Raw genomic sequence first — 22,247 nt, 5'->3', positions numbered from 1 at the left:
GGCTTTCACTGTGATGGGATGTCATCAGCTTTAGTTACAACACCAAACAAGTAGAAGCAACCCAAGCAGAGGAATGAATAAACAAAATGTGGTACAAACATACTGCTAAATTTGGATCCTGAGTATCCCCTAAATCCCCATGGATTAGAAGCCTGGTCCCCTGGGGTGGTACAATTGGGAGGTGGTGAGGTCTAATGGCATGGCATGGCTTCAAAGGGGAGAGTGGGACCCCAGCCCCCTCCTCTCCCTCTCCTTCACTCCCCAAGTATAAAGGGAGCTCTTCTGCTCTGACTCACATTTTTTGCCATGATATACAGCTTTGCCACAGGCTCAAAGCAACAGGGCTAAGCAATCATGGACTGGAACCTCTAAAACTGTAAGCCAAAATAAGTCTTTTCTCTTTGTAAGTTGATTATTTCATGTTTTTGTTACAGTAACAAAAAACTGACTAATACACATACAATGGAAGAATATTCAACCTTAAAAAAAATGAAATTCTGATACATGCTACAGTATGGATAAATCTTGAAAACAAGTTAAAATAAGCCAATTACAAAGGGCAAATATTATATAATTTCATTATATTCAAGATGATTTAAACTTTCATATGAACATTTACAAACTTACTTCAAAATTAAGATCTCGGATCAAGATATCTCCATTTGGCGTTGCTAAAGGAACATGATCAAACCTATACAAGAAGTTAATGAGAAGAGAATGACTTTAAAATATAAAAACAAACTCATACAACTCAAAATCAAAAAACACAATCTGATTAAAAACAGGCAAAGGATTGGGTATAGTGTCACATGCCTGTTATCCTAGTACTTGGGAGGCTGAGACAGGAGAACCACAGGTCTGAAGAGAGGCTCAGCAACTTAGTAAGACCCTCCGCAACCTAGTGAGACCCTGTTTCAGAATAAAAAGGGCTGAGGATATAGCTCAGAGGTGGAATGCTCCTGGGTCCCAACCCTATTACCAAAAAATTGGGGCTGGAGGAAGGTAGACAAGGACCTAGATACCTCATAAAAGAAATTTAGGTGGCAAAGAGGGTATATGAAAAGGTGCTCAATACCTGTAAAATGTAAATCAAAACTAAAATGAATATCACTTTACATCTGTTAGAATGACTATTACCAAAAAGACAAAGGGTAAGTATTGGCAAGATGTGGAGAAAAGGCAGCCCTGTACACTGTTGATAAAAATGTAAATTAGGGCTGAGGGTGTAACCCTGGTAGAGCGCTTACCTACTGAATGCATTTCCCTGGGCTCAATCTCCAATATCAAATTAAATATTTAATATACCATTATGGGAAACTGGGTGGAAGTGCCTCCAAAAAATTAAAGATATAACTAGCATATAACTCAGCAATTTGACTTCTAGGCAGATATCCAGAGAAATTAAAATCAGTATCTCAAAGAAGTATCTACAAGCCCATGTTCATTGCACTATTATTCACAAGCCAAGATACAGAAACCACGTAAATGACTTTCAACTGATGAAAGGACAAAGAATAAGTGTTTGTGTGTGTGTGTGTGTGTGTGTGTGTGTGTATGTGTGTGTGTGTAGATATATGTATATACATATAGTGTGTGTACGAATAACACACACAGAAAAATGAAATGTTATTCAATCTCAAAAGAGAAGAAAATCTTGCCATTTTTTGGCATAGAGAACATTATGCTATGCAAAATAAGACACAAAAAGAAAAATATATGATCTTACTTATATATGGAATCTAAAATAGTCAAATTCATAGGAGCAGAGGGTAGGATGGTGGTTGACAAGGGGCAAGGGAACAGGAAGAAGATGGATGTGACTTTGATCAAAGGAATATGGTTTTAGTCATGATACAAGAGGAGTAAGTTCTGGAGATCTAACAGGCAGCACAGAGACAACAATTAAAAATAATACATGTATACTTGAAATTTGCCAAGATAGATCTTAAATTTTCATTACATACACATGAACAAATAGTAATGATGTACAGATTGCAGACACATTACTTAGCTAGAATGTGGTGATCAACTGATAATGTCTACATATCAAAGCATCAAATTTTATACTTTAACTTATATAATTTTATGTCAGTGATCTCTCAAAGCTATTTTTTAAAGAAAGAAGATAATTTATGCAGGTTCAACGCCACTCAGCTACTTAGTGAGGCTCTCAGCAACTTAGTGAGACCCTGTTTCCAAAAAATATATAAAATGGGTCTGGGAGTATATCCCGGAGGTAGAAAGCCTCTGGGTTCCACCCCCAGTACCACCAAAAAATAAAAAAATAAAAGTAAGCTACTGTAAGCTAAAAGATAAAGGCTACTAAGAAGTTTATGGTTCTAAGAAACCTCTGTACGTACTTTATAATGTTATCTGCATTGATGATTTCTCCAGTACCAGGTATCAAGGGACTGACTTGTAACACTTCACTACCTTAAATGGAAAATAAATATTAAAGTATCATATTATGTCAGCAAAAACTTAAAATTGTGACCTCAAGCTCTGACATTCATACTTACCCTTTTCTTGTTGTGAGACCATTGTTCGTTCATATTTGCCATGATTTAAATCCTTTAGTACTTGCATTAATTCTGTAATCCGAGCAGTAAAACTAAAAATTTTTAAAAAGGATACCAAAATCAAAACTCCAGACTATTATTACATCTTTTTTCTTACATAAACTTAACTGAAGTTTCTAAAGTTATTACTCATTCAGTTTAAATAAAATAACCTAAAAGAAGTCTCATCAATATAAACTATTAATAACAGTACCCGTATTCTGTTTCAGTAAGAGCAGGAACCTGAAGATACAGGAACAGGTTCCATAGGATTCCCACCCCAACAACATGACACCTTTTTAATAGACAGGGCAGTTGTTTCCTGTTAAAATTTGCTGGGCGTGGTGGCGCACACTTGTAATCCCCGCACTTGGGAGGCGGAGACAGGAGGATCACGTAGGTTCAAGGTCAGCCATGCTGGCTTAAGAGACCCTGTTTCCAAATAAAAAAGTATAAAAATAGGTCTGGGAGTGTAGCCCAGAAGTAGAAGGGGTCCCAGGAACCCCAGTACCACCAAAAAACAAAAAAAAGGAAGTTTTTTTTTTAGTAGGATACTAAAAAAGATAACTGTTTTTGCATGCCTCATACCCAGGAAGTATATACCCTGCAGTTGCTACTGAAGTGACCTATTAAGTCAAGTGTACAGTTAGTCTTTCTGTCTGAGGAAAGAATACATTATCTGTATGCCACATGCAGACTCCCTCCTACAAACGGAAAAATTGGAGACCTTCCCTCTTTCTTATTCTGAAAAGGAGGAAAGATAAAAAGTTCTTAATATTAGATGGAATTATTCCTGAGGCAATAGAGAAATCAAAGCCAGTGACAAGAGGTTGGGCCATGTAAGAATGACACGGTGGCAAAAGGGAAAGTACTGTGCATCAGAGAAGCCAAACAGTAATGTTTATAAATAACAAGCAGAAATATCCTAAATGAAACCACGGGAGGTGATGGATATGTTTACAGTCTTGATGTAATGATGCATCAAGACTATAAATATATACTTACCTTCACAGTCTTTAAGTTGTACATGTTAAATATGTAAATTTTTCTTGGTTTGTCAATCACACCTTAATACAGTAGCTTAAAAAAAAAAACCACCTCAAGGAATAAAAAACCACCCCACACGCCATGAACTATATAAAGACACAAGAGAAAGGCAGAAAGGTCAGGATGCTCAACAGAAAGAAACTCCTCACAGTGGTTCATAATTTCTATCTTGCCATGAAGACATTAATTGTCACAGAAGGAAAGAAGGAAGAAAGATGAAGACAGATCACATGCCTAGGAAAGATATTAACTCATCAAATTTCCTCAGATAATCCGAAATTTATGGTGCTTTTTACATTGTGACGGTTTCTTATACCACACCATGGACTTTACATTAGAGTATGAATGTTGAAATATTTCATTCCATTCCATGGTTTAAGAAAAATTTTATTATAAAACTAACTTCATCTGTTTATTTTATAAAGTTCCTAAGATAAATCTAAGAAAAAATAATGTATGGTAGAAACAAAAAAGTTCAAATGAGAAATTTCTAGTCATTAAGTGAAATTTCTGTGAATTAAGACTGGCATGATTCATGATTTCGCACCTTTTCAAATGCCAATGTCCGTGAAGCAAACAGCTCGAGAGCCACTAATCCAATCTATGGCTCAAATCAGCTGTCTTCAGGAACATGAAGCTTAATGTCAGAGAAAATTCTTCCTTAATTTTCTATCAAAACCAGCTTCCTAGAGTAAGAAATACTGCCCTCTTATCATAACCTCCTTAGGCATAGTCATTAAGGAAACACACTTAAAAAGTTATTCTCTGCAACTGCTCACTATTACAAATCTTACCCAGCCAATCTAGTCATTTCACGCCCAGCCAAAACTATTCGTCCCAGAGCTTGGGACATTCGCAAAAGCATTCTTCCACTTTGGTAGTAATCCTTAAAGAAAAATAAATATTGGTGTTTACTTACATTTCTAAAACTAAAAGTGAGGCTTTATTTTTATTTTAAATTTCCATTGTCTTATTATTACTTTACCTCCAGAAGCTCTGAGTGTGTGCTCTTGAGATGACGAGGATGAGACAAATCTAGGAATGGACGACTGACAACCAGGTAACCAACTACAGTGGCAATGTCTAAAACAAAACAGTCAGGATTGAAATGCCACTGTGATTCTATTATTCCAAAAACTCACTGCACTCTTTCTTTTAAAACATACTTACATTTGGCAATTATGCTATCAATGAAGCCCATAGAAAACCGAAACAAAATAAAATTATGCAGGTGCTCCACCTAGCAGAAAACCAAAACAAAAAATAAATATTTTTCTTTACAAATATAAGAAAACAAATCTATGATGAGGATAAAACAAATCATATAATTCATTTATTGAACAAACACCTACTGAATATGCTACCAATTTCTGATTATATTTGTATATCACACTTTACTGAACATATGCTGGTCATAGAGCAGATGCCAAATATTTCATGAAAGCATTTTTATGTAAACAAAACAGAAATTACATTTTATGTAAACAAAACAGAAATTATGTAAAAGTACAACAATTGTATTTACAATACTATCAGATATGAATGCCCCGAACTGAACAACAACCAACAGGGAAGGAAGGGACGGATGAGCTAATCTGGATGAAACACTGGCTATCCAGACAGGCTCTCAGTGCTTTGCTTTTGGTATTACGCCCAATCCGAACTAAGTGTTCATGGCTCAATCTGTAGTTTTAATCTGAGTGTGCCTTATCTCAAAATTACAAATCCAAAAAATATGTTTCATCTAAAAAATGTGTATCAGTGTTTTCAAAATGCCCACCTACTAGATCATTCAAGGTTTTACGTGCTCTGGCACTGACTGGGCTCCATGTTCAAGCTCATCTGCTTCTATTTTGCTCCTTCTCATTTAGCTGCAGCAACACTGGATCCTCTGACATGTTCCTGTCTTAAGACTTTCCTGTTGCTGTTCCCTCTGCTAGCCATGCTTTCCTTCTACATACTCATGTTTCATGACTAACTTCCTCTCTTCATATAGTTTTCTGATTAAATGTTACCTCCTTCTTGAGAAAGACCTTCTTGTCCATTTCAGCTAAAGGAGCTAGGCAACAGACCCCACCATACGCGATCACTTTATCCTATTTCACTTTGGGTCACAGAATTCATTATTATCTAAAATTATATAGAATATCCAATTGTTTACACTACATTAACTCTCTTCCAATAAAATGTGGACTTTGCCAGTAGAAAGTAACTTATTATTACTATCTTCTACAACTACAGTAATGTTTGGAATATTACTCAATGAATACTATGTATCAGATATTGTGCTCAATGCTAGAGATATAGCAACAAACACACGGAAAAGAGCAGGTCCCTGAGCTCATGGAATTTACATCCTCGTCAAACTGTATAACCAGGAAACAAGCAAGATAATTATAAACTACAATATGCCTTTTAAGAAAAAAGATGATTAAAACCAAAAGAACAATGAACAATCAGAGGTCATTTCAAACAGGCTTGTCACAGAAGATAAAGCTTCATTAGAGGATTAACAGTTGTGCTGAAAATCTAAGGGAGGCTAAACAAGCCATGTGAAGAAGCAAACTGGTGAATAGCAGCCCCTTAAATGTGTTTGTTAATTAGCATTGTGAAAATTCAGTCATGTTAAATGTGTTGAGGCAAAAATTCCATTTCTGAAATAATTTAAAACTTTAGCCAGGTGTAGTGGTGCACAGTTGTAATCCCAGGACTTGGGAGGCTAAGACAGGGGGACTGTAAGCTCACGGCCAGCCTCAGCAATTTGAGGACCTCTATAACTTAGTGAAACTGTTTCAAAATAAAGAATAAAAAAGAGGGGTTGGATCTCAGAGGTCCCTGGATTCAATCTCCAATGCCATAAAATAAATAATAAAAAAATAAAATAGCTTAAACTTTTCTAATATATAATACATGTTTAATTTCACAAACTTCCACTAAAATGTAAGCTCCCCTAAGGTAGGATTACCCATCATGTTCACCATCTATCTGACTGTCACTAGCACCTCAATGGCACCTATCAAGTACCCTACATGGTACTCAGTGTCTTTTGGATGAATAATAACATAAAAATTGCTTCAATTCAAATTTTCCAAATAATAAGTAAATAAAAACTTGTAGTTTTTACTTTCTATGACTCCATAATCCAAATCTGGCATGCCATTTGTTTTTATAAATAAGGTTTTATTAAGACATAGCCATACCTACTCATTTACATACTGTATATAGCTACCTATGAGTAGCAGACTTGAATAGAAGCAACAGAGACTGAATCTAAAAAGCTTAAAAAACATATAGTTTTGTCTTTTACAGAGAAAATTTCCTAATCCCCACTCTACATAATAATCTTTATGTATTTTCATGATTGCTAATAGAACTGTCTGTAGGAATCACTATCACTAAGTAAGATTCCTTAAGCAACTACTGTAAAAAGAACACACTGAAGATTGTTTTAATAAATATAAATTTCATAAAGAACAATTTAATATATTGATAATTTTTAATCTCATATTTTTAACTAAAATACAGTATAAAAATCTTGGAAAGCCATTTTAAATAATTATTTGAAGATGTTTATGTATATATAGGTATACACACACCCAAGATTAATGTTTTTTAGCATAGGCCAAAAATATAAAATCTTTCCATAAGTACATGAGCCTCAAGTATGTTAGCTTACCAGTTTTCGGAAGACTGAGTAGATTGTCTGCTTTTCTCTTTTATTCCCATTATAAAAGGCAATTTCTTCACTGTGAAAGAAAATAAATATGCAATTAGCTTTCATGTTGTGAAAGCCTAAAAAGTAATTAAAATATAGTATTTGATGACAGAACATTTGTATTTAAATGAATATTTTGGCCAGGCATGGTGGCGTATGCTTGTAATCCCAGTACTTGGAGAGCTGAGATAGGAGAATTGCAGATTCAAAGCTAGCCTCGGCAACTTAGCAAGGCTCTCAGAAACCCAGTGAGACCCTGTTTCCAAATAAGAAATAAAATCAGGCTGAAGGTGTAGCTTGGAGGTAGAACACCTCTAGGTTCAACCCCCAACAGTAAAAAAGAAAAAAGAAAAAGAAATGAATATTTTGTGACTTTTGCGCTTATCTGGTACATCCGCCCTACTCAGCGTATGTATCCAGGAATATACACATAGCTAGATTATATGGTGACATATGTACACATATGTACAACCTGTGCCATATGTAGTCTGGCTGGAAAACGTATGACCAGCTAATTCCCAGAAATTGGAAGCAAGACAAAGGAAGATGCCATGATACACAAAAGGACATGAAAAAGACAGACATTAATATATAGACTGCAAATTAAAGTACATATCCAAACAGGAGGGAGAGGGGGTAAAAACATTTAAGAAAAGATATAGCAATGCCTTGAACAGCTAGCCTTTGCAAAACAGAAAGCAGGCTAAGTCTTGAAAGCTTCCCAGTGCCAATTCCCAGGGGACCTGGATACACAGTACTTATTCCTAGTCTCGGAAGGCCACCATATCCCCACAGCTACCTGCTTCCTGAGCTAGCTTGAATGGGTCCACGGGACCATCAGGATCTTGATTAGAAAAAGGGGGAAGGGGAGTTTGATCAATGAAGAAGGGTTCCATGTAGTTAGAAAAATCTGTTAAAGTCACATACCCAGCAAGTTAAGGAGATAAAAATATAATTCCTTCCTGACCTTAAAGTTTAGTCTTTCGACTATATAAGTATGATGTAAACTATCCCAGGAAAAATCTCTTATAGGCAAGATAACTATTTTCAAAGAAGTCTAGAAAGCCACAGTTCAAACAGCCTCAATAAACACACACTCAATTAGGCTTTTTCTTAAAAGTCTTCTTTTTCTTTTAAAATTTTAAGTGCTTTATATTCTACTCCAAGATGCACCTGTATTTTTTTCGATCATAAAAGCAGGGTCTCCCTTACCTCAACCCTTTAAATAAAATTAACTTTTCATAAAGATGTATTAAATTTATTATGTGTTTCACACTTCTTGACACTTATGATACAGTGCCCTAGGTATGAGAATCCCAAGTATGAGAATCCCAATCTCTATAATTAGTCTTTTTTTTTTTCTTTCTCTCAACTTCTTTCTACCTCCTCTGCACGCCTAATCCTTGGGAGAAAGATGAGGTGAGGATTATTCTCCTGCACTGTGTCATTATAGCCCTAATCAAAAGCCTGAAAACACTGAACACCCAAGAATACTGATGGCTGCCCATGGAACATCTATTCTTTCCAACTTTTTCTTAAGAGATCCTGATTTTCTTAAAGTTATCTATTCTTTTCATTCACCTTCATTCCTTAGGGACTAGATCAACCATTTATAGGGTATAAGTCCCAACTGGTCTGAGCAAATTACTTTGCTGTGGTTGCTCTAGGCATGGGCAAATGCTTATTTGGGACAATGAGATAAAAAGGAGAAGTCAGTTGTGGAACTTCTGAGAGAGGTTTTTTGCTCTCTTAAAGAGACCACAGGAGAGACAGCCTCTTTTGTTTCTGGACCTTTTTGCAGGATGAATAGGCTAGTGAAATCTGAAACTGCTTTTGCCACTTTGTGATCACAAGAACAGTTAACCTAAGGAAAGAGGCAGCAGCGAGAGAACATTCCAGAACCAGAGCCCGACACTGCCAACACGGGCAGCTCTGCCTCAGGAGCCCCTATATGAAGAGTAAATGTCACTTAGGAGGCGTGCTTTGTTTCCTGAAGTGAAAGCATCCTAGTTGACAGCACCTGTCATTTACTTGGCAAATCACCTCACTACTTAGCCCTCTATATTTCCTCCCTACAATATAAAACCTTATATGGAACTGGTGTATTTTAATAATCCAAAAGATAATGGAAGAAGAAAATATTAAAAACTAAGTTCCCAAGTAATTTTGTAAATTTCTATTGAGATATAGAAGATTACATAAAGATTAGGGCTCTCAAAATGACTTTAAGGTTGGCAGATAAAATATGAAAAATTTTATTGAGTACTTGGTTCATATCACAAACTGAGCTAAAAAGCTTTATATAAATTTATCAGGTGGAATCCTCATAATAACACTGCATTACCTACTTATTATAAGTAAAAAAAGTGAGTCTGAATACTTGCTAAAATCATATCATGTAAAAATGATAAATGGAAGAGTTAGATTTGAAATTTTTTCCTCCTAGTTTAGATTCTAAAACTATCTGAAAATAGGTAGAAAAACACATCCAGTGAGAATAAATTCCTAAGCATTATAAACAGTCTCAAAATGAAAACATCTGTGAATAAACTGAAGGAAAAATTCTTTGAACAAGCACTGTGAGCAAATATCAACTTGAACTGTATCATGACTAAATTTAAAGTAAAATTAACAAAAATTTAGTCAAAAGAAAGATAGTAAGAGTTGAATCAAGGATACTTCATGATTAGCAAGAAAAACAGTTCAGAATATGGGGGATTATTATTTTATAAAACTAATAGCCTTCATAATGTTTATTTTCAAAACAAGTAAATACATACTATTCTTTTGGGAGTCAATTTAAATTATATTAGTATTCATAGGTTTAATCCCCAACACAACTAAATAAATTAAAAATACATTTACAGTATAGCTTTCACAAATGTGTCCTTACCTGTTTGTGATGAGCCGGGAATTCACATACCTATATTCACCTTCATACTTTTGCTCAGTTATTGTCATCTTACCAATGGGCCTTCTAAGTCGAGTTAGGAATAGCCCAGACACAACCAAGTAGGCCATCATGCTTGCTGGGCCCTATTATTATTGACAAAAAAAAAGATACAATAAGTTCAAAGACATCATAATATAACTCAATGGATGTGAACAGTATAGGTTCTATAATTAACTCCAATGACTGAAACAAACTACTCCTTTGGTTATTTTCCTTGTTTCTTTCCTGAAAAAATTCACATTATCCTCTATACCTCTCCAATCACTAGCTCATCCCCCATTCTACCACATTTGCTCACCTAAAAACTTCTAATTACAGTTCTGACTTTTTCTATGGCATCTAACACTCTTCTGTTTCAAATGTTTCTTGATATGTTTTAAAATCTATAATAGCCAGGCGTGGTGGCACACATTTGTAATCCCAGTGCTTGGGAGGCTGAGACAGGAGGTTTGCGGTTCACAGCCAACCACAGCTACTTAGTGAGGCCCTCCACAATTTAGTGAGACACTGTTTCAAAATGAAGAATTAAAAAATAGGTCTTGGGGTAAGATCGGTAGTAGAATGCCCCTGGCTTCAAACCCTAGTATTGAAAAAAAAAAAATCACAATAGTTCTCAGACCTTTCTTTCTGTCTTCCCTTTGAATGTTAATATTCTCTCGATTTCTTCATTAGATCTCTTCTCATCCCAAGTATACTTCTAGTTCCATCACTCTTATAAACCCAAAATATTATTGCCAAATAAGTACCACTACCTATTTTTCAGATAGTTTTAGAATCTAAAATGGAAAGAAAAAAATTTCAAATCTACCTCTTCCATTTATCATTTTTATATGATATAATTTTAGCTACTATTCACAGATTCACTTGTCATTTTACAATAAGTAGATAATAGTGTTGTTATGAGGATTCCATCTGATATTTATATAAAGCTTCTAGCTCAGTTTGTTATAGGAACCAAGCCCAGTTATTCATTTATAATAAAACAAGCTATAAGAATGATTAAACCTGAATCATGGAATAGCAAAGGGTTAAGAAGATAGAAAGTCAAATTAAACTGCTTTCCTCAGTGGTTTTTGTTTTTGTTTTTGTTTTTGGTGGTACTGGGGTTCCTGGAAACCCTTCTACCTCCGTGTTACACTCCCAGACCTATTCTATACTTTTTTATTTTTGGAAATAGGGTCTCTTAAGCCAGCACGGCTGGCTTCGAACCTGCGCGATCCTCCCTCCTGTCTCCATCTCCCAAGTGTGGGGATTATAAGCGTGTGCCGCCACACCCAGCGCTACTCAATGTTTTAGAAAGCAAAAAAAAAAAAAAAAAAGATTATTTAAAATCTTTATTGAGCTGGGCATGGTGGAGCATGCTTCTAATCCCTGCATTCGGGAGGCTAAAACGGGAGGATCTCGGTTTGCGGACAGCCTCAGCTACTTACTGAGGCTTCTCCTCAACTTAGTGAAACCTTGTTTCAAAATAAAAAAATATAGCTGGGCTATATTCTTTGGGCTATGGAGGCACACACTTGTAAACCCTGCACTTGGGAAGCTGAGACAGGAGGAACGCACGGGTTCAAAGCCAGCCTCAGCTACTTAGTGAGGCTCTCAGCAACTTAGTGAGACCCTGTTTCCAAATAAAATATAAAATAGGTCTGGGAGTATAGCCTGGAGGTAGAAAGCCTCTGGGTTCTACCCCTAGGACCACCCCCAAAATAAATAAATAAATAAATAAATAAATAAATAAATAAATAAATAAATAAATAAATAAAATAGGGTATTGGGTGTAGCTCAGAGGTCAAATTCCCATGGGTCCCATCCCCAGACCCACACACAAAAAATGTTTATTAATTAACTATAAAATGTATCTATACAACACACATATATGCATGCAGAAAAGTCACTACATAAATATATAACAACACTACATATTAAATGACCAAAGTTAGACTTCAATGAGATACTCAGGGAAAATCTAAAGATGATTCCTACCATCACAAATACCTCAGGCAGGATGATAAAGTTCTTGGGATATCAAACAATTTATACTATTATATTTTTTAAACTGTTGCACCTGTTCTAAATGCACTTCTGATATATTAACATCTGAATTTTCTATTAAAATGGTGTACATGATGCACATTCACAAACATATCACTAAGCTACACATGAGAAGGAGGGAGGGGGAAATGGGGTGGGAAGTGGGGAAGGGCAAAATGAGTGATGTGTGCATGTATGCCTCTACCATCGTGTACCCCATTAAGAAATATGACTGCAATGCACCACTAAAAACTAAAATAAAATGGCAGTCTCCAAATCTCTTTTTAGACATTACTCTGCAACAGTAAGTGCATGTTTAATGTTTAAGTACTCCTGGTTGTTACTACCATAAAATTTGTTCCAGTATCTGACCTAAGAGAATAAAAATACACATTAGAATATCTTTTAAATCTCTAGTATAGTTTATAAACCAGACTTCAGTAGGTACATCATGTGAAAACATGTTCTTTGAGATATAAAAAGTTTCTTAGATTCTCAAGCTACTCATGACACAGTATTATAGGAGTTTAAAAAGTAGAATAAAAACACTCACCTCAGCACCAATTGCACTTGTTAACTTGAAAATATATAAAACTATGTCTAAAAATGGCTGTAAAAGAAATGATAAAATACATAGAATTAAAACTAAAGAACTAGATTACTTACATTGATAATACATGGTAAATATAAAATAGTCTACATTTAAAACATAATTATAAACATATACAGTTCCCATTGTATGTAATGTACTGTAGCCATATACAGATCAGTGATAGATAAAATAGTTCTTAGCTCAAGAAACTTAAAATGGAGATCACTTGAACAATATCTATTGACCATGGAGTGGGAGAAACATCACTTCCAACCAACTAGCACAGCTCTACTGTCCACCGTTAACTTTCTAATTTCTCACTCAAATGTAAACACTAAATGACACTACTTGGGCTATAACCCCAAAATCTGCTACTGGCTTTTCTGGTTTCTAAACATCTTCACCTGTAAAGTGAGAGGTTCTTCCTCCCTAATATTGTTTGACTCAATCATTTTATCACAACATTAAAAACTGAAATAATCAAGTGAGCCCATAAATCTAATTTTGTGATGTAAAACTCAGACTTCTAGAACCACTTTACTAGTCAAGGTTCTGCTCCTCACACAGAGACAGCTCAAATGATGCACCAGAGCTGTCAGTACTTAGAAGTGTTTTTCAAGAACCCCACACTGTGTTCATTCACATTAAGTTTGTAGCCACCCCTTTTGATTAATATCCACATTATTATTAGGAGACACAACTTGGTTTATCAGTGGTTAGTACTAAGATCTATCTTTTCTTTTATCTTTTTTCCTTATAAATTATGAAGAAGCTAGAAACATTTGTACAATTCAAGTGCATTTAGAAGTTACTGACAAAAAATGACATAATTGATCAGAGATCAATTCGATGTTTAAAATAATAAACACACTGTTGTGCATAAGATCACAACAATTAACTCAATAATACTCTTTTCTACTATAGATGTGATAAGACCTAAGCTTTAGTTTTGCTCAACTGCCAAGATATAAAGGATATAATATAATTTATCTACAAAATTGGTTTCAAAATTACATTAAAAAATTTATGTAAATTCCACACCCTCTTTCCCTACTCCAACACATGTAAAGAACAAACTTTAAACATGGTAATGAGAACAGAAAAACAAAAGCCAAATTCTGAATTATTTGCAGTTATCAGAGTTCCTAAAGTTTTGGATCACTTAGCAAAAGTTTGCAGAGAGCTAAAGACTAAAACTTGTCATGAAGTGAAACGTATTCTTGGTAGTGAGCCTGTAGGCAACGAGGGAAGCTCTTATGGATACATATCACTTTTGCATGTACTGCTTCTCCCTTCATCCACACAGTTGGAGAAGCATTCCTAGTCTTACAACCTAACCTGGTCCCTTATATACAATTTTTTGTCCTAAGACTGGATATCTAGGTCAATTGTGACCAAAGGCAAAAATCAGTCTAGTGTGACACAAGCTCCTACTCCAGAACAAGGGCAATTATGTAAATTAGAGTGGAAAATGAAGTAATGCAGATGAAATGGAGAGAGGATGCAGGGTAGACAATCTTACAAGTGCCCACTACATGTGCTCCTTAACACAGAAGATAATGGTTTTGGTTTTTGTTTTTGTTTGTTTGTTTGTTTGTTTGTTTTCGTTTGGGGGGGCAGTACTGGGGATGGAACCCAGCGATATTCTACCTCCAAGCTATACCCCCAGCCCTATTTTTTATTCTTTATTCTGAAACAGGGTCTCACTGAGTTGCAGAGGGCCTCAGTAAGTAGCTGAGGCTGTGCTCAAACCGAGATCCTCCTGTCTCAGCCTCCCAAATCCTGGGATTACAAGTGTGCGCCACCACGCCCGGCAGAAGGAAGTTTAATGGAGGAGTACAGCAAAAGCGTAAGAGTGATGAGATAAAATGAGTACAATTGTGAACTGAAGACTTTAACAAGAAGAAAGAAAACTGGTCATGGCCTATTCAATTCAAGAAAAGAAACACAGTATTTAAAAACTGAAATAAGTTTTCAAAATCTTATGAAAAATTTGCAACTATAACTTAAATGATCTATTAGAACTGGAATAGTATAGCAGAGAAAGGGTAGTAGGAAGGAAGCTCTTTGTCTAGTTTTATGGATGTAAAATAGAAACATAAATTAACAGTTAATTTCTACCAACTGCTAGAAGTACACAAGTCAAAAGATAATTCAGATATCTGTTGTTTTATGGAAATCAGCCTGCAAATTTTTACAAAATTTTTGTATGACATTGAATAATCAATTCTGAGCCAAACCATCTCACAAAAAATGGTATAAAAGAATAATTATATAATTAAAACTATGATAACAAGTCTAATTTTTATAAAAGTATTAAATACCCACATATTGTTATTCTGTCCATTAAATCAGTTTTACATAAATTTGCTTAGATTCTAAATTCAATAAAGTTAACAAATAAATTTTTGAGAGTAGAGAAACTTACCTTAATAAGATTTGAATACAGATCAACTACACTGTTACAAAATTTTTCTACATCTTGTGTAAGCAGCTGGTCAGGATTAGCTATTCTGTTGTCCAAATTTCCCATTTTATAATATGTAAAAGCTCTAAAATAGTAATTAAAAAAAAACTTTAAAATGAGTGAGCTCAAAAGCAAAACAAAACAAAAAAATGACATTACATCACCTAGTGCAAAAACAGAGAAATAGAAACATTTGGAGCCAGAAAAGACCTAGGACTGTCCTAACTTAGAGATGAGGAAACAAGTCCAGGAACAGGAGACTTGCTAACTAACGAGGAGCCAAGACTAGATTACAAATAACTGAGAGGTTGTTGCCAGTATGTTTCTGTATGTAGGAGCCATTTAATTGAAAAATATACCAAATAAATGAGCAAAAGGCCTATCTCAATATCAAATCATAACTGCTTAAGTATTTTTATTTTAAAAATAGGTCGTCACTTACTGGAGATACTCCTCATAAAGGTACCTAGTGAGCCTCACTCGGAAGCACAGTTTGAGTTCATTTAACCCATACTTCAAGAAGTTATTAACCAGAGAGATCTAAAACAAACAAACAAACAAACATTACTGATTTTGCTTCACTTCTACTCACTAAGTTACAGATTACTTCTCTAATATTTGTTGGACACCCAAATCCCTTAATTTTTATAACTTGCCATCCATATCAATATAATTCAGTTATCTTTTACTTAGAATTTGCAAGAACACAAAGAGAACAAGCTAAAGTAAATGCAAATGGCTTTGATTAGTCTATGTTAAACTTTACTGGGAACTTAGTTTTAGAACATCAGTTATGACATGTATTTTGCCTACTTTTCCTTTTGGTAAACAAACAAAAAGTCAAATCTGCCATCTTTCTATGTAATGTGAAGACTTGCCTTTTGAAGTTCAGACATTTATGTTTATACCTTTTGTTGCTTACTCTGAGCATTACAACCTTAGACAATGAAATTCTATATATATAGTATTTGCAGGAGACTTACAGGAATTAAAAATACTATGTTTTATACCAACTAATGCTGCTATACATTATTTCTAGAGCCATCTTTATTAATTTTTTCCATTACTATATTAAAATAAATCCTTCCATAATTCTGAACTCATAGTCACATTTATATTTAAAATATAGTAAATTCACATTTTACTAAAAATTTTCACAAGTTATACTTTTATATACTACTAAACACTGATCTACTGAATCTCAATCTTTAATATCTACTTGCTTATTTCAACTTTTTATTCTAAAAAGGTCTAAAAACTATGTATGCTTAATCCCCAAAAATTATTATACTAGAATTTTTGACATATTTTCAATTTGACTGAATTTTACAACCAAGCTTCTCCATTTTACTCCCAAATTTACAAAACTAAAATTCCTATAGGACCAGTAAGATCAAAATAACAACCAAACAAATAAAAATCACAATGCTTTAAACTAAATAATCTATTTTTAATAAATTTCAATTAAACTTAAACAACATTTAGTATTTTCAATTACTATAATGGTTTAGGGCTTAAAGCAATAGCTCTCAACTAGGATGGTTTATTTCCCTGCCTCACCCTCAATTTGGCAGTATCTGGAAACATTTTTGAATATCACACTAGGAGAAGGGTGCTACTGCTATCTCAGAGAATGCTATTAACTGAGAAAATATTATAAGTATGTATATATGTATACTATGAGTGAAATTAAAGAAAACATTTTCTTTTAAATTTTCTACTTAGTTGAAAAATTAGGTTATAAATTACAAAATTAAACTCAAAATTAAAACTTAATATCATAAATCTTTAAAAATTTAATAAATAAAAATGCTTAATTTTCCCTATATAATAAGATTTTTTAAAGAATTAAACTTACAAGAGGCATGGCAGCGATGAAGTTGAATAAGTATTTCTTGAAATCTTTTCTGCTACGACCAATGATACCACTGCAAACCACCACATGCAATGCATTAGTTGCAAAAGAAGCAAATTAACACTCAGAAAACTTTATAAAGCTGTAATATTACTCTTGGAAACTTCCATTGAATCAAACAAATAGGAAAAAAAAGATAGGAGTGGAAAACATTTTCTACAAAACACATTTGCAAATTTAAACATCATTTTTTAAAGTTTGCTTGAACTTCACTCTACAAATGACAAAAGCAAGTTAGAATGATAACTGGGGGCTGGGGTGTAGCTCATGGCAGAGCTTGTGCTCAGGATGTGCAAGGTCTTGGATTAGACAGAATCTCAGTATACTTGCCCCCCCCCCAAGAAAGAAAAAGAAAAACTGATAACTAGTTCTTTCATTACTTAAAAAGAAGTTTTTTAATAGACTTAAACTTCCACAAAAAAGTTTAGATAGTAAAACAACTTTATGGTCCCAGGAATGGGTGACTATAAATATATATAAGAGAAGCAAACTTTTACTTTAAATAGTCAAGAGTAAGTATTCTAGGCTTTGGGGGCCACAAGGTCCCTGTTTGAAACTACTTGTTTCTGCCACTAAGGAGTAAAAGCAGCCAAGAAGGGTCCTGGCTATACACTAATAAAATTTCACTTTAACGGGGGTAGTGAGATTTCACCGGTGGGTCCTTGTTTGCCGAATGTGGGTCTGAATGATGGATCAGAGAAGCCTGAGAATGGTAATGTAAGAGGCCTCAGATCCCTCGACAGATCACATAAGCTTCTCTATATCTGCTTTTATATTTTTTTACATATGTTTTTAAAATATATTTATGAGTTTAAAATAAGTTTTTCCACTTTTTTATTAAAAAGTTTGAAAGCCATTATTATATCCTATCAGTAAATATTTTAATATGTGTATGATTTACTTGATCATATTTTAATATGTATATAATTTATTTGATCATGGAGTTCTTTTTCCAAATATTCTTTATTTTTTTCTTTAGCTTTTTCTTTTATTAATTTTTTTATTGGTGTATTGTAGTCATACATCTTAATGAAGTACAAGATGGCTGAGAAAAACAGAAACAAAATACATTTTGAGAAACATTGGACTAAAAAATTTTAAAACAGATCCCCACAAAAAAAATGACTGGTATATGATAGAGAAATAATTTCCTTATTATGAGAGAGTACGTAAATAAATTGGGTAAAATCTGTGTTGTAAAGAAAGCTAACGAATGTCTTTACCAAAGATCTCAAAGATATAATATATAATATAATAATTTCAACTCTCTGAGAGGAGTTTATAGCAACATTTCCTTGGACAACATTTTGGGAAATGTTACCTTCAACTATTGAAAACACTCATTGTTCAAGCTTTTATCAATATTGGACTAAAATTTTAAATGTGGCACACACCTTGATACTGGCAAAAAACCAGATACATAGACCAATGGAGCATAGTAGAAGACTCAGAAAGAAATAAGCACATTTAGGGCCAACTGATTTTTGACAAAGGGGCCAAAAACATACACTGAAAAAAAAGCCTCTTCAACAAATGGTGTTGGCAAAATTGGTTAACCATATGCAGAAAAATGGAAATAAACCTTACTTTCTCACTCTGTACAAGAGTCAATTCAAGATGAATCAAGGGCTTAGAAATCAGACCAGAAACCTTGCAGTTCTTTGAGGAGGGCATAAGCCCAACTCTGTAACACATAGGGACAGGTAAAAATTTTCTCAAACAAGCCGGGTGTGGTAGTGCATGCTTGTAATCCCAGCATTCCAGAGGTCAGCCTCAGCTACTTAGCACATTTGCAACTTAGCGAGACCCTGTTTCAAAAAAATAAATAAATACTAAAAAATAGGACCGGGGGTGTAGCTCAGAGGTAGAATGCCCCTGGGTTCCATCCCCAGTACCGAAAAGAAAAAAAAAAAAATCTTAAGAAAAGGCACAAGAAACTAAAAGGCGGATGATTGAATATATGAGATTGCATTAAATTGAAGATCTTCTGAAAAGCAAAGAAAACTATCAAGAATCTCAACAGAGAGCTGACAGAATGGGAGAAAATTTTTACCAATTATTCCTCTGATAGAGGACTAATATCTAGAATATACAGAGAACTCAAAAAATTCAGCGCTAAAAAAAACAAATAACCCAGTCCAAAAAAAAAAGAGAAAGTAAACTAAATAGGTACTTCTCAAATGAAGAAATTCAAATGGCCAATAAATGTATAAAAAATGCTCAACATCATTAGCAACCAAAGACATGCATATCAAAACTACCCTGAGATTTCACCTAACTCAAACTAGAGTGGCAATCATTCAAAACACAAACAACAAATGCTGGGGGGGATGGGAGAAGTGTGAATTCTAATACATTGCTGGTGGGATTGCAAATTAGTGCAACCACTTTGGAAAACAGTATGAAGGATCCTCAGAAGAATGAAAAGGAACCTACCATATGATCCAGCAATACCACTTCTGGGTATCTACCCAAAAGAATGAAAACCAAACTACCAAACTAATGCATGAGTATCTATGTTCATAGTTGCACCATTCATAATTGCCAAACTATGGAACCAGCCAAGATATCCATCAACAGATGAATGGATTATAAAACTATGGGATATATATACAATGGAATTTTACTCAGCCATGAAGAAGAACAAAATTATGTCACTTACATGGAAATAGATGAAACTGGAGAACATTATGCTAAGCAAAATTAGTCACTCACAAAAAGTAAAAAAATGAATGTTCTCCCTAATATGTGGAAGCTAGGAAGAAAAAGGGTCATAGGAAGCACTCTAGACAAAGGAGAAGAAACCACAGATGAGCAAAGAAGGAGGCCTAACTGGGGATGATGAGGGGGGAAGAGGGAAATTCTCTAATGTACATGATGTACATTCACAAACCTATCAATGCCAATCACTAAGACAAACATGAGAAGGAGGGAGGAGGAAGGGAATAGAGGGGATTGGGGAAGGGCTAACTGGGTGATATGTGCATGTATGCCTCTACTATCTTGTATTCCATTAAGATGCATGACTACAATGCACCAATAAAAAAATTTTTTTACGTTTTTTTTTACAGTTTTTTAAGTTTATTTACAGAAATAAGAATATTAGAAATGTCAAATTAATTCAAAAGTACTAAAAGTTTAAAAGCTTAAGTTAAAATTGCTTCAATCAAACTATATAAAACCAAAGTGCTTTAGTGCTGCGCAAGCTTGTGAGACACACACAATTATGAAGTTTTGGTAAAGCACACGCCATCATTCAGCAATGGTTTACCATTGGAGCTGCAGCTATTAATTTAAAATATGTTTTCCTAAATAAGGCCTTATTTCTGCTTATTATTCCACTGCAAAAGAAAAAAAATAATAATAATTAGTTATAATAGTCCTAATTATTACTTCCAAAATATATGAGGATCTTTTACAAAAGATGTTTTGGTGATTTTAAATGCTGGTTATAGCCAAATAGGTGGAAAGAAAATATATCTTTATGATTAGATACAGCAGCAAGAGGTTATGAAGGATTCCCCTCCATATCATGGAATTACTAGTTTCTACCATAAAGAAGATGCCTGATTAAGATATCTATGAAGTTATTTTTATATTATCAATTGCAGTGATTGATAATATGACATATAGAAAGCCTATAATGAAAAAATATAAAAAGTACTAACTCCAGAAGCAGAAAGGTCTAAATTTTTTTCCCTTTGAACAAACATATTAATTGTGGTTCGTTGAAATACTCTGATATTTTCCTTCAAGTTATCTTATTACTTTTAGATACCCAACACGGTGGCTTTTTTCCCCAGTACTGGGGATTAAACCCATTCTATCTCTGACCTACACCCCCAGCCCTATTTTTTAATTCCTGATTTTGAAATAGGGTCTCACTAAGCTGCAGAGGGACTCATTTAAATAGCTGAGGCTGGCAATACACCTGTAATCCTCCTGCCTCAGCCTCCCAAGTACTGGGATTATAAGTGTGCACTACCATGCATAGTCTTTTTTTATATATTGAAACAGGGTCTCACTAAGTTGCAGAGTGCCTCATTCAATTACTGAGGCCAGCCCTGAACCTGCAATCCTCCTGTCTCAGTCTCCAAATTACTGGGATTACAAGTGTGGGCCACTATGCTCGGCTAATGGTGGCTCTTTAAACTCCCATTATCACACCTGTCATGCTATATTTTATTTTTTGATTATTTGTCTCTAATTCCCTATGAACTGTCAGCTCAGCAAGCCTTGGTATATGATGTCTCTTGTTCATTGGTATATACATATTCTATCATACAGCACAGTGCCTGACACATAGGAAATATGCAAAAATATTTTAAAACAAATACATAAACACATAATTTGATTTAGGTATCTTTCACTTAAGTTAGAATCTATTTTTGTTTAAAAGATAATGCTTAAATAATAGACAAATTATAATTTCAAACATATAGGAGGAAGAAGAATGGGCAAGTACCTTTCGATGAGTGTTCCATTTTGAATCATCCAAACATCACAATATGTTCGAGATACCAGCATAACAGCAATAAGTATCAAGTATCCTGTCTGAAATAAACCAAGAACAGCAAATTAAATGTATTTTATTAAGTTGAAGAAACATCTGGTAAAGAATTTTGGTTTCAAAATTTTATTCTAGCTTAATACAGTTGGCCTACATTTTACCTATAGGCAATTAAAAAAATTTTTTTTGGTGCATTGTTGTCATATTTTTAAATAGTTTTAGAAGAACCTAAAGTTATAATAAAAATGAGCTTGGCATGGTGGTGCACACTTGTAATTCCAGCAATTTGGGAGGCTGAGATAGGAGGATCACAGTTTGTAGACAGCCTCAGCTATTTAGTGAGGCACTTTGAAACTCAGTAAGACTCTGTTTCAAAATAAAGAATAAAAAATAGGGCTGGGAGTGTAACTCAGAGGTAGAATGCCCCTGGGTTCCATCCTCAGTACCATAAAAAAATTATAA

General features: G+C 34.3%; 1 protein-coding gene across 3 annotated transcripts in view; it reads right to left on the bottom strand.

The window, feature by feature from the left end:
- Positions 1-22,247, bottom strand: part of ABCD3 (ATP binding cassette subfamily D member 3) — a gene marked incomplete at both ends in the record, with an annotated part of 80,893 nt that overhangs the window by 16,792 nt on the left and 41,854 nt on the right. The window contains 13 exons of one of the 3 annotated variants that reach the window (XM_080690967.1): positions 628-691; positions 2,361-2,429; positions 2,516-2,611; positions 4,400-4,491; positions 4,591-4,688; positions 4,776-4,845; positions 7,282-7,351; positions 10,214-10,356; positions 12,855-12,911; positions 15,322-15,445; positions 15,803-15,900; positions 17,219-17,288; positions 21,741-21,829. In XM_080690967.1, the coding sequence (XP_080547093.1) occupies positions 628-691; positions 2,361-2,429; positions 2,516-2,611; positions 4,400-4,491; positions 4,591-4,688; positions 4,776-4,845; positions 7,282-7,351; positions 10,214-10,356; positions 12,855-12,911; positions 15,322-15,445; positions 15,803-15,900; positions 17,219-17,288; positions 21,741-21,829 (1,140 nt within the window). The remainder of the gene's footprint in view (positions 1-627; positions 692-2,360; positions 2,430-2,515; positions 2,612-4,399; positions 4,492-4,590; positions 4,689-4,775; positions 4,846-7,281; positions 7,352-10,213; positions 10,357-12,854; positions 12,912-15,321; positions 15,446-15,802; positions 15,901-17,218; positions 17,289-21,740; positions 21,830-22,247) is intronic. The other 2 variants (XM_080690968.1, XM_080690969.1) reach the window with 2 other exon arrangements.

Source organism: Muscardinus avellanarius (genome assembly GCF_963383645.1).
Source record: "Muscardinus avellanarius genome assembly, chromosome: 3".
Classification (NCBI taxonomy): Eukaryota; Metazoa; Chordata; class Mammalia; order Rodentia; family Gliridae; genus Muscardinus; species Muscardinus avellanarius.
This window is presented reverse-complemented; position numbering and strand designations above follow the sequence as displayed.